We start from the raw sequence: 13168 nt of genomic DNA, 5'->3' as shown, positions 1-13168 counted from the left end.
TGGGAGAAATTGGAATCACTTCATTCCCAAAGTAACGTGATGCTGGTTATATTAAAAAATGAAGGGGGTTCCATATGGAAGCCATCACGGACCTCGTGCATGCACATACAAATGAAAAGAACCCCATCCCAGCTGCTAATGAGGGTGACTGTGACGTTTTTATGTTGTTATCCTACTGTGTGGCTAAAGTAATGGCTATATGGATGGGATGTTTCATCCACACTTGCATGGGGGGTCTAGGCATTTTTGCTACAGCCTAAACACATTTTTTTAGTCATTTTAGCCTTGGAATAATAGTATCACCTCACATTTGACAGGTAGGCTTTTTGTGGTTGGTTAGCAAGTTGGATTTATTTACTTTAAAAGTCTCGCAGGAGCCGAATTAATATAAAGTGGCTGGTGCTCTATTTACAGTGAAAGGAGCAAACAGCAGTGGTTCATCTGAGGAGTGCGTAATAGAATAGAATAGGACACGGGCTTTCATTTCCATGTTGCAGAGGTCTAGTAAAATCAAAACAGCGGGATGAGAATACTGTTTTTTTTAAATCTTGCGATCCTTTGGTGTGGCCTTAATTGATCTGTCTGTGAACAAAGAGATGTTAGATGTTATGGCAATGATTGAGTGAGTTCTGGTTGGAGTTAGTATGCACGTGACAGACGCAGTGCATGTCTATTTGTGCATCTGTGCATGTACTTGCATGCTCCGGCGCTATCAGTCTTCGTCAGGACCCTGCCCGGGTGTGTGAAGGTTTGTCTCCCAGTGTTGTTGCAGCCTGTGTAATCATGGTATTAATTATTAGCTGTTTGCTCTCCATCATCTACCTCCCTTGGGGCGGGCACCGTGCCTGGGCTGCCAAGGGCTGGCACTGGATGTCTCTTCCACTATAAATCTGCACGGTTAACATCACAGTCAGTGGAACAGCAAAGTGTTCTATATACGTTGTATAGACATTATGCAGAGAGAAATAATTGGAACTGGATGGATTAATATTGCTTAAAAGTTAATCAAACATTATGTTTTTGTAGTCCTTTGTCACTGGTGCTTTTCTTGGTTGAATCATGCAGTTGAGCCAAGAAATAAACACTGCGTCCCTTTGGGACTAGCCTAAATGGTGTGAGAAAAGATGTCTCACATTATCCTGCCTGGTGTCCTTAGGCCAGGTTGTGAATTAGTCTCTATCTGATCTCATATGTGTCCTTTTCTCTCACTGCCACCGGCATAACTCCATCACTCGTTAAAACACACACGCACACACGCGCGTATGTACATTTGTCTCTTTCAAAAGCTACCATCGGCATTGCTCTTTCAGAGATACTTGTGAAATGAATTGTCTGAAAGAAAGTCACAGCATCTGGCAGCGATTGTGGTGCCAAAGGCAATGTGTCTGAAACCCAGAGTGGATGTGTGTGTGCGCGTGTCAGCCACCAAAGGGACAGGGATTTTCACCCCTGTTAGTCTTTAGGGTAAGAGACAGCTCACCCCGTAATTGACCTCCAGGATCTTACCCGCATTTTTATGTCTACCGATGACAATTTAGTCCCCAGTTTAAGGTCATAATTCTTATTGACAAGAATTCTTTATTCTTCAACCAATTTCCAACACTACTCTGGATATGACTGTGTGCACAATCACAAACTATCCTTTAACCACTCATTCCATGGATTTAAAGCGATTTAGAAAATCTGAAGTTATCACTTATCTTTGCCAGTTTCACTTTAGTTGCCTTTCATGTGTAGTGTTTCCCCTTTCCCTTTAAAAACAGTGATAGCCATAAAGACCACAAAAGATCATTTTAGCAAAACACATTTTATGTCAGTTTATTGAATGGAAACATAAATGATCAGGAAGAATAAAAACCCAATAAATCTAGACCAGAGAAAGAAAGATTTCTTCTGGAACCAAAGCACAGTTATTAAAACAAAATACTTATGGTTTTCAGAGAAACAACAGCTTCTCATTGTCCAGGGTAACAGCTTGAAGATGAGGTAAGAGATTTAGACGTGCCTGTTGCTAGATTCAAAGCATGTTTTTCCTCTTTTGAATCAGTAAAATAAAGCATTTGTAGATTCTGTTGCATTAATTAACAACTACCAATGTTCCCCTGTGGTTTCCATCCACTTTGAAGATTCCTTCACAATAGACTGAGAGATTTAACCATTTATAAACTGAAGAGGGGGAAAAAATCTCTGTGATTGGATCACAATGCCACATGTTGGCTGATTGCAAGCGCAGGAATTGTATCGTAAAAGCAAAAACCGCCTCTTGGGAATCACGTCAGGAAAAATCCTGAGGTGGAAATGCTGCCAACTAGTTTTCACCAATGATTGTTAAAAAGAGATTTTTTTTTCTTTAAATCCATTTCTGCATTTTTTTTGCTTCAAGACTGAGAGATGTTCTAATCCTCTGTTCATTGTTAGGGTTGTGTGGGACTGGCCGAGGAAAATAGCTTTTTGATGGCAATGGAAGGGATACGGAGCTTTGCCAAAGAGGGCTTCAGAAGTTAATGGGCCGGTTTCTATGCTGACAGTAAAATCTTGGCTGGAGCCATCATTAGCTTCCGAGGCGTTATCTACTTCAGCGGTTTTGAAGATTATCTTTAAAGGGAAAACAGAAAATGACAATGTCAAGAACAAGAGACGTGTTTAAAAGCAAAGGTTTAATCAAGACTTAAGCCAGATGGAATTATCACCAAGCTAAAGCTGATTTATGTTGGATAACAGTTTAGAGAAATTCTTCCTAGATAACTGTTGTAGCCTTGAAATTGTCTCAAAAGCAAACTGCATCAGTTGGATTCACGTCTTCTTTTTTTTGATACACCACCATGCTAGCTATCTATTGCCAGTGTGTAATGTTTGATCCACTCGTATAAAATGTTGCTTACACTGACTGTTTGCCCTAAAGAACAAAGAACCACAGAGAAAGTGAAACCCATTTTCTCAGTGAGGGCTCATGCATGCTTGCACCTACAAATACTGATCTTTATTTCAGCAAGGGACGAAGAAAACCAGGAGCTTCTTAAGTATTTTAAGAATAAAACTGCATGCTTGAGCTCCGCTAAAACCTTTACTAAAGCAGAGGACAATAGGGACTGTTTGCTTTACAGCACTTTGGAGCAGGGAAGATCTGAACATGCAGTTTTCTTACCCAAAGACTGTTAAGGTAACTTGAAGCCTCGAGGAGAGAGGGGGTGACCCCATCCTTTACGCTTCCTACCGCAGAAAACTCAGCCAAAAAGAAAAAGAAAGACACCCAGGTGTTTACAGTTAGGATGAAGAAGGAAGGATGGAGAGTTTTTGGTTTTTTTTGGCTCATGTTAACTGACACCACTTTCAAACATAATTAATTACAAAAAGTTGAAGATAACAGTGGTGAGGGCTACAGGCTCGCCTCTGAAATCTGGACTAAGAGCAGTGAACGTGCGCATTTATTTTGTACACGTATGCGTATTGCACGTGCGTACCCATGCGCATACATCGGTGTGCGCGTGTGCTCGCTATCCTCCCCTTACAAGTATCTCAGGGGTCGCCAGAATCAGCTTCGGAACAGAAACACAACCAACAGGCCACGAGCCATCAGCAGCCAGGTCAGATTAGGTTTCTGTCGTTGGCAATGTGCTGATAACGCTACAGTGAGTGGCACTTCCCTACCGCCATTTCACCTCAGCCGTCCCACACTCGTCAGTTCTCGACCGGTCAGATAGGGTCTGTCAGTTAAATAACAGATAAAGGAAAAGGGAATGTAGGGGTGGTGGGGATTGGAGGGGGGGTGCTTTAGCACCTTACTCAAAGGGGTTTTGTTAGTGATGAGGGTCGCAGAAAGAAGGAACAGCCTAAAGACAAAGGGGAAGGGAAAGTTTGACTGGCACATTAGCCGGTGTCTCCCTATCAATCTCCTTAATCTTAAGAGACAAGGGATATCTTGAGTTGTGGGGATGACCATGAGAACAGGGATCTGGCAACACGAGAGAATTGGGAGCGCAACTGTCTCAATTGATTTGCTCTTACATTCTCTGCGCACAGATGCCCTCTCGCTCTTAGTTTATCTCTCACTCTGTGCCTGTTTATCTCTCTCATGCATATGACTGTAAAATTATATACATTGGCATTACACTATGTATCCATTTTTACTCATTTTACTGCCGCTTTAAAACTTTTACTTTTTTTTTCTGTCTCACGGTTTTGCTCATTTCAGGTTTTCATGGTTTTGTCCTTGTAAACCAATTAGTGTTTCATAAGAGGCTCATCACCCTTTCACACATATCACTGATGATTAGCCTTCTGGGATAACTTCAGCAGAATAGTCTCCTGGATAGATTTAGTCAGTCTGTCAACAGGCATCAGTTCAAGCAGGATGAGACCCATGTCAAACATTACCTCTCTATTTCAGAACAGAGGCACATCTGCCAAACGCTGTTATTGAACTGGCACTACAAGACCGTAACCTAGCCCCCCATAAATATTAAAGGTGTATGGTTAAAAAATATTAATGTCAAATTCAATCAATCATTATTACCCTAGGGGAAAATCCTGTTTAAGGTGTAGAAGCATTAGCAATTTTTAGCTTTGGAAACATCAGGATATCCCACTTCTAAACTGTGTGTAACAATGAGCCCCCTCTCTGCCTGTCAAAATATTTTGCCTTTTGTCCTGAGGAATCTGTTCATTTCACTGAGCTCTCTTTCAAAAATGCTGTCACTGACAAATTGGAAAAGGCAATGTCTCCACCTATAGGTGCAAATATAGCACTGCTACAACCATTTTTTTTTGTTGTTCTTTAATAATCAGGGCACAGAATGTGTGATGGAAATACTTGCATATTAAAATATCCCCAACACTAAATGCTTAATGAAATAAAAACTTAAAAAATAAAAAAAATGCAATTTTCATGAAGTTCTGCTGTTACAATTTGCTATTTAGATATTAATGTGTTCTTACATGAGAATGAATGTGATTTTTGCAAGACTATTGTTGGTGTCGAGTTGTTTTGGCTGCAAGTATACCGTATGATGGCCAGCACTGTGTTTATACAATGTCGAGTCATTTTTTAAAAATCCATTTTTAAAAAGAGTCCTTGAATTCTGAAACTGTTTTTTCACACAAAAAAAGAATAACTACATTTTCCTGATACTTAAAAAAGCACATGGCTAAGGCTTTAGCTGTAAAATATTATCAATGCTGCATATTAATATCATTTAAAGAAAGGGACAGTTAACAATAAAGAGAGTAACCACTGTATTTTGATTGTTTGAAACAGTAAAAGTGAAGAAATAAGCAGGAGACAAACTTTTAAAGATAGTTTTGTTTGTAGATGCTATGTAAGTTTGGAGTAAATACAAAATAAAAGAGCATTAAACAAGCATACAACATACAAACATATAAACAAGAATAGAAAAAGGACTTTGACTTTTTTTTTTTACATTATTATATACAGTGTAGAGTATAATGATATTAAAGAGGATTAAAACTGGAAGATGTTTCAGATCATCTTTGTGTTGGTATAACGCAATAATTTGTTAATATCTAGGCAAATAAAAGATAAGCTATAATCACAAAAAGCATGGGAGGAGATCACCATATGAACAAAATATAGCCCAATTTAAAATACAGTTATTATTTTTTTATCGTTTGCTATACCTCACTTCTGGTTTGGGTAATTTAACTGTGCGCTGAGACTTTCAGAAACAAACGCCGTGCTACAAAATAAGTCAGGGAATACAGGAGGATGATTATAAGATGATGTCTGATACATGTATACAAATGGCGAGCAGTGTGAAATGCTTGTTATATGCGTGGATCAAAAAGGAGACTATACACTATAAAAATCTGTTTGTGTTTCTTTGACAAAAAAAAAAAAGTTTGTGATCATTTGTCATTGTGATCTGATCTCTCCCACCAACATTTCTACTGCATCTCAAAAGGAAATAAGTTATTTTGGTGTAAGAGAAGGTCTTCTCTATTTTATCCGAGAAAATGAGGCTGGGTAATTTCTGCACACTTGTGAGAATTTTTTGTTTTCCTCAAAAACATCAAAATCGTGAGTTACACTTTTCTTTTTTGCTCCCTACAAAACAGGGATCCTCGTGTTTCTTTATTCTTCCAACGAAATAGAGAGTACAAAGTTTCAGTGGGAGGATTAAGTTAAAAAAACACGCATTAACGTGAGGGAAGATGGCGTCCCTGAGTGTGTGTCTATGTGTGTCTGTATCTTTGTCCTAGCGTGTGTCTGCCTGACTATATGGTCTCCACATAATTGGCAGGAAATAAGCCCTGACGTCCGTCTTTGCTCCATCCCCTCCACCAGGCTTTGTCCACCGTCTCCACGTCCGTGATGATGTCACCCGGTTCAAAGGAGATCTCAGATTCGTCCTCTGTGAAGAACAACAAAATAACATGGTGAAGATCCGATAATCACAGTGTAATTATTGTGAATGGAGGCACTTTATGTTCCCATGCATGCCGATTATCCTCTGAAAGGCAGCTTACCTGCCTGGTAGTCGTAAAGAGCTCGGACGCATATCTGTCGCTCGGCTAAAACCTGAAGTGGAAAGGAAAACGGAGCAGAGAAAGACTATAATCAGAAAATATATTTCATGTTTAACTACAATTCAGAAGATTGAATAAAGCAAAAAAAAAAGAAAATCATGAACTTTCATGAAAACTTTCTCATATGAACTTCCATTTTATATGTTTTTTTTTTCTTTTTTACTTGTTTTTAACAATTCAAATGAAAAGGTCAAAGTCATCTGTGGGTCTGCGCTACTAGCAAGTATTGGATGATAAATAACATACCTCAACTTCAAAAACTATAAAAAAACATCACTGAACAGCTTCCATGTTCTTTTACTATGATTTTCCCTTTATTATTTTTATTATCGTTATTATTATTATTTCCCAAAAAATGCACAAACGTACTCCTGTTGAAGTAACGCCTGTTATAAACTGTACCACCCATATGACTTTCCATACAGTTTACACAACAGACTTGTTCTTTTGTGGCATTCAGTGACACAATTAAAACAGTCCTCATCACTTGGTAGAGATGACCTCATACAATATAGCTTGACTTTTTTTTTTTTATTTAATTACATTAATAAACAGGTTTTGTGGGCAATATTATTGTCTGCGTGTCTGTGGCTAAAACACCTCTTTTCCATTTTCCGAGATCTCTTGCTTCTCATCTTCATTGATGTCATCCTCCTCTGCAGTGCCGTGGAGACTGTAGCACGTAGTCACCTCTGAAGTGCTGAATTCAGTTTCAGATGGATTCACACATTGCACTGAGGAAGACCAGTGTGAAAATCACTCGTTAGTTCAGCTGGTGCGCTCATGTGATATCACAAAACAAAAGCATCGTTTGAACCGTCACTGGTTGCCAGACCTATGCCATTATGCTCCGCTGTGTCATCTCCCAGTTCGATCCCGTTGCTCGACAGTGTTACGGTCTCATGTTCGAGTCCTTGACAAACTGCTTCAGCATCTGAAAGATTGGTTTGTTAATGTTAAAGTATCATTTTCAGAAAACTGCAGCATGGTATTTAGAAATAATGACACTGTAACAATCCACATTAAAAAAAGTTTCTACGAGAAGCTGAGGGCTACCTGCAACTGCTGAGTCTGCCAGTTTCTCTGAAAGCTCAGCAGTGGGCTGACTGTCTTCTGACTGATTATTCTTCTCTCCATTTTCCTTTGTCTCCTCTTCATCCATTTCTATCTCAGCTGGTTCCTTGATTGATGCTGGCTCAGTTTCCTCTTTTAATTCTTCCATCACCTCCTCTTCCTTGTCCTCCTTCTCATGGTCCTCCTGTTCTTCCACTTCTTTTTCTTCTCCTTCTTCTTCTTCCTCCTCTATTTCTATCAGGGCTGGTTCTGTGGTGACAGCAAAAGGCTCTGGTTTTGTTTCAGGATTATCTTCCTCCTGCTCCTCCATATCCTCTTCCTCATCCTCCTCCACCAGCACAGCCTGTACTTTGTAGCCAGTGTCTGAGACCAGCTCAGTGTGCACACGACTGGCTGTGTTGAGGTCTGTGGATTAGAAAATTATAAAGCTATAAATGCACACAAAAAAACAAAACAACATCAGTGTATTAATAAGCATGCATGTTTTTAAAGTGCACATTGAGGGTATGTGTAATCATCATTTCTGTTTCACAAGCCATCGGTTAACAGTCCGTGGGCTGATTTACAGCAGTATGTGGAGTAGCTTTTGCAATAAGTACCACTGGAAGTTTCCTGCACACCAAACCATTAATGACTTAGAAGAACACGTTTTAAACAGATGAATATGTTTCTTCTTAATTTTGCATCTTTCTAAATATTCTTCTTGCTTCTCAGTATTTTTCTCCAGAAAAGGTATGGTACAAATAAAGTGAAGTATAACTGACTGCATCATGTTTCACCCTACCACTGTTTGGCTGTGGAATCTCAGCAAGAGCAGCTCCTGGAGCCTCTGAAGGCAGGAGAGGCTTGGAGTGCAAAGCTGATTCGTCAGGCTGGGTGTCTGGCTGTGCCTCACAGGGGCTGACATTTGCTAAAGTGGGGGACAAAGAAGTTAAGAGAGTAGGTGATGCTGGAGGTGCAGAAGGTTCTGTTGGAGATGTAGTTTTGGGTTCATCTGCAGGCTGATCCTGGTTATTAGTTTGTGGAATGCTAGGAAGAGGTGAAACTGGAGGGACAGGACGAAGAGGTGAAACTGGTGGGACAGGACGAAGAGGAGACAAGGGGGGTGACGTGGGCGCTCTGGGCTTCTGCGGAGCTGCAGCGAGGCAGAAATTAGGGCTTATTGGGGGGGAGACGGCACGGTAAATGGGAGAAGGAGGAGCCCGGTAAAAGGGGGAGACCAGGGGAGAACTGCGAGGGGAGGATGCTGCACTCTCTTCTGCTTTAGAGAAGATGAAGGCTGTGTCTGTCAGGCTCCGCTGGTATCGTCTGAACGGTCTGCCTGGGTAGAAAGAAAAAAAAAAACTGGTGTTAGAAGGTAAAACATGAAAGACACATTTTATAACAAACAAAACTTGAAAGTGGATGCACTGAAATCCAGGGCTTATTCTTGTGTTTGTAAAACCATGTCTGCTACTTCGGGCGAATACGTGATAGAATCGCTTTCTTTTGAAGCTCTTACCAGTGCGGGAGGATCCAGGGCTGGTGGGACTTTGTGACGATGATGATGACAGCTGCCGAAAGAACTCCCTGGGGTTCATGGAGCGTTGGGATACTAGCGCTGCTGCCTCCTGCAATTCAAGTAAAATACAGTAAGCATTTTCAATATTTTAACCATTTCCTTTGACTTTTTCCAATCCTGTGGTGTAGTGGCAACATGTACACATGTGTGCACTTAGCTGGGTTAGTGCTACTTCAGTGCAACATTTAGTAGAGCTCCATCTTTATATTAGTATAAGAATCACTTACTGCTGCTTTCTCTATAGATTCACTCCGTCTGAGACGAGCCCTCATGTCTTCCTGGTGCTCCCTCTGCTGCTGCTCCTGTCAGTGCAAAAACACATGCAATCATGTTTACATGCTCGCTGTAAGGGCCAGCTTATGGGCTGCAGCATAAAATAGAGGCTGGAGGCGCTTGAGTTTGCAAAAGTGAGAATTTCATGTAAATAACTAAGTGACAGTGAGTATGAGCTCCAACAGCAAAAGAGAGGAAGGCGTGCAAGCCTCTGCAGACATGCCTTTTATCCACACCTTCTCAGTTGCGTACAACTGAAAGACAATCCAGCACTTCCACTTCAAGGCCAGTAGGGGTTGCAGAGAGACAAAACATCAAACAAGCATTTCAAATCTTTTATCTCATTATGAAGGTATGACTAATAAAAAATATATTAATAACAGGAAGGCAGAACACTGTTGTTGTGTCAGACACACTGGTGTGTTTCAGATGTGTTTGTGAGCTATGATTAACGCCCAGCCAGAAATCATCACTACTCTCTCCTCTTTATATTGTGCTTTATATTGTGAGATAACGACCATACAATAATAGAGAGACGACCCCAAAAATCGAGTTAGAGTGGAAAGGAAAAACTCCCTTTTAACAGGAAGAAGCTTCCTGCAGAACCAGCCTCAAAGAGGAGCAGCCATCTTCTCCGAATAGCTGGGCATGAGGGGAGCTAGATAGTTTAAAATCAACACAGTGCAAGAGAGCCAGAGATGAATAATAACTCATGATTAAATGCAGAGCGGTGTATAAACAGAGTAAGTGAAGAAGCAACGAATAGCCCGTCATGGGAAGCCCCCAGCAGCCTTGGCCTATTGCAGCGCAACTAAGGGAGGGTTCAGGGTCCAGTTCCTGATCCAGCCCTAATTATGTGCTTTTTGTCAAAAGAGAAACTTTTAAGCCTAATCTTAAAAATTTTGTAAGCAGCCTACACTCGCACATCCTCAAGTAAAGACCAAAGGGAGACTCTGTAATCTCTTTCAGTATTACACAGGGCCATTTTCATTTACAGTAGCATTTGGTGCTAAGATGCACTCATATTCAGAGGAGCCACAACAAAAATCTTGTCTCACTGTTTCAAGCAACTTCTAGCAAGACTTTTTCACGCACCCATTTTAATTTCTCCTGTCTGCGCAGCTCTTCTTCTTGCTCTGCCTGTTTCCTTCTGCAAGACATTAAAAAAACAAAAGGAAATCAGCACCAATTAATGTCATCAAGTAAAGATTGTCAAATATAATACAATTATCATCTAATCTACTTTACCACATTATTTTTTTTTTTTTTAAATCTATGCAAAACATGAACTAAAAGGCACTACTGACAGGAAAACTACATTATTTCAACCTCTGCTCCTCAATCATTTGTAGTTTCTCGTTCATTTTTCTGTCTCTCTCCTCTTCATCCCTTCGTTCTTTCAGAATCCTTTCCCTTTCGAGGCGCCGTCTCTCCTCGGCTCCTCTTCTCCTCTCCTCTTCTTTCCTTTGTTCTTCTTCACGCTGATATACACACCAAAAGAGTAAAGGTCACAGTACAAAAACGATTCTGTATTTTCACTTCAGTTTTAACTCAAGCTGTAACTCTCTTTAAAAGAACTCCTGAAATACATTTAGCCACACAAAAAAGTATAAAGGGTACCTCTGCTCGTGCCCAGAAGGAGTCTCTATTTATCAGCCTCATCTCCATTGCAGCATTAGTTTTTCTGTAGTTGGTACCCTAATAAAAAAAAAATAAAATAAAAGGTTTTGAGTAAATACAATTCAATGAATTTTCCACTATATGTGTATATATATATATATATACACATACATATATATATATATATATATATTTTTTTTTTTTTGCATGGTTAAGTCCTACTCAATTGTTATATTAAAAAACACTGTATGTTTTATTCTTTTCATATTATTGATTACAAAACATAAAGAAGGCTAAAATAACTCCTAAAACACAGAAGTCACTGGGGTTTTGTATTCGAGGGTCATTATATATATATATATATATATTATAGACTTTGTCTCCCTCTGATGGATAGCAGAAGCATTACAGGAGACTTACCACTAATTCCTCCTTTTCTGCAGACTTAGAGCTCCTTCGCACAAAATGTGTGGGAGTATGAGCTGGGGCCTTGCTGAGCTCAGCTCTTATCTTTTCTTCTGTCACATCCTCCACCTTCTCTGCACTAATGAAAGCATGCGCTTCCTGAAACATGGAGGACAGGGAATGAAAAAGGCATGGTGCGATGGTATCGAGTAAGATAGATGAGAGTTTAATCCAGTCCACGGCATGCTGTCCTTTAGCCTCTCTTACTCTCCCTCTCCCTCTCTCACACACACACACACACACACACACACACACACACACACACACACACACACACACACACACACACACACACACACACACACACACAGAAAGAGAGAGAGGGAGAAAGAAATCCATACACAAGCGCATACAATTCCTCTGGTGGTTTCTCTTGGTCTCACTTGGAATTATGCAAACTTGGAGCCAAACAGTTGTGAAACTGCTTCTGTTGTAAGGATTGAGAGGGAACAAAAACAGCAAAGACTTTACTGTGAGGCAAACCAATTTACATGGGAGGGTTATGGGAGGACGGGAGAAATGGGAAGTAAGGAGTATAGCTAAGGTGACCAAAGTGTGTGACTGCATGTGTTACAAAAAGGCAGAAAAAAAGCAAGACCCTCAACTAACATTCACTGAGAGTATATCCTGAATGAATCAGTCTAAAGATTCAGCTGTTGTAAATCTTTTGACATATTAATTTCCACAGTAACACTAGTTCGTGATTCTGCAACAGTTGTATATTGACAGCAAAACTTACAAGACATACACTGAATCACTCTGTGTTGTGCATTGTCTTCACAATAACTTCGAAACAGCAAAATGAATTAAAGCCTTTAGTTTTAAGACAAAGAAAAAAACGTGCTTGCATTTCATGTTTTCTGGAGAATGGCCAAAAAAACAAAAAAAAACAAAAAACATAAGCCCATATTTTACTTTGTTAAACATGGACTTAACTCATGTCTGTATGTGCATACAAGCATTTGTATGTGGCCAGGACCTTGGTATAATTTCCGTGGAGAGTAAATCTAGGCTTGTTGATGGAGGGCTAGGTCTGTCAGCCTCCAACAGGAAACCACAGATTTATCCAAGTGACAACACTGACACTGACACTGAGCAGAGAATTCAGTGCGCCCTGTAATACATGTCAGTACAGTCCATAATCCATATCACTCTGGCTGTCACTGCCAACTACACACAGAGTTGGCACAGAGACCAGAGAAGTAGTCCACAGTGCTGCCAGCCGCACTGGGAAAATCATGGAAACAACTCAAGGTCTACGGGAACACTTCTCAGTAGCACAGCCCAGTATTCTCTTATGAATGTGCAAGTGCAAAACATTACAGACATAAGTCTGCATTTAATCAAGTACTGGACGCAAGTGTTCATCAAAACAACTCACACTCAATGCAAATGGCCTTGTAGTACTGAATAATATAAAACAGGATAGGCATTACCAAGCTTGGAATTTTAAAAGACTTAAAAGTGTTAAAAGTGGGTTTTTCCTTCCCAGTATTGCCAAGTGCTTGCTAATAGGATGCCCTGTGGTTGTTTTGGTTGTCTCTCTATTATTGCAGGGTCTTGAGGTGACTGTTGTGCTATATAAATAAGATTGAATTCAATTAAACTGAAATAACAGAACAGTTTTAGGAA

At 40.1% G+C, this 13168-nt stretch overlaps 1 protein-coding gene across 1 annotated transcript in view; it reads right to left on the bottom strand.

Annotated features, from left to right (window-relative positions):
* Window positions 1–3013: 3013 nt before the first annotated feature.
* The window catches only part of si:dkey-40c11.2 (drebrin-like protein A), a 34354-nt gene continuing 24199 nt past the window's right edge, over window positions 3014–13168 (bottom strand). Inside the window, exons 5-16 of the mRNA XM_005473219.4 lie at window positions 11492–11635; window positions 11072–11149; window positions 10781–10932; window positions 10547–10601; window positions 9406–9480; window positions 9119–9227; window positions 8402–8938; window positions 7600–8022; window positions 7379–7477; window positions 7144–7277; window positions 6484–6535; window positions 3014–6368 (exon numbers count right to left, since the gene is read on the bottom strand). Of these exons, the coding sequence (XP_005473276.1) occupies window positions 6232–6368; window positions 6484–6535; window positions 7144–7277; window positions 7379–7477; window positions 7600–8022; window positions 8402–8938; window positions 9119–9227; window positions 9406–9480; window positions 10547–10601; window positions 10781–10932; window positions 11072–11149; window positions 11492–11635 (1995 nt within the window). The 3' untranslated portion in view covers window positions 3014–6231. The remainder of the gene's footprint in view (window positions 6369–6483; window positions 6536–7143; window positions 7278–7378; window positions 7478–7599; window positions 8023–8401; window positions 8939–9118; window positions 9228–9405; window positions 9481–10546; window positions 10602–10780; window positions 10933–11071; window positions 11150–11491; window positions 11636–13168) is intronic.

Source organism: Oreochromis niloticus, linkage group LG12 (assembly GCF_001858045.2).
Source record: "Oreochromis niloticus isolate F11D_XX linkage group LG12, O_niloticus_UMD_NMBU, whole genome shotgun sequence".
NCBI lineage: Eukaryota > Metazoa > Chordata > Actinopteri > Cichliformes > Cichlidae > Oreochromis > Oreochromis niloticus.
Note: the sequence above shows the minus strand (reverse complement) of the source record. Positions and strands in the feature narration are given on the sequence as shown.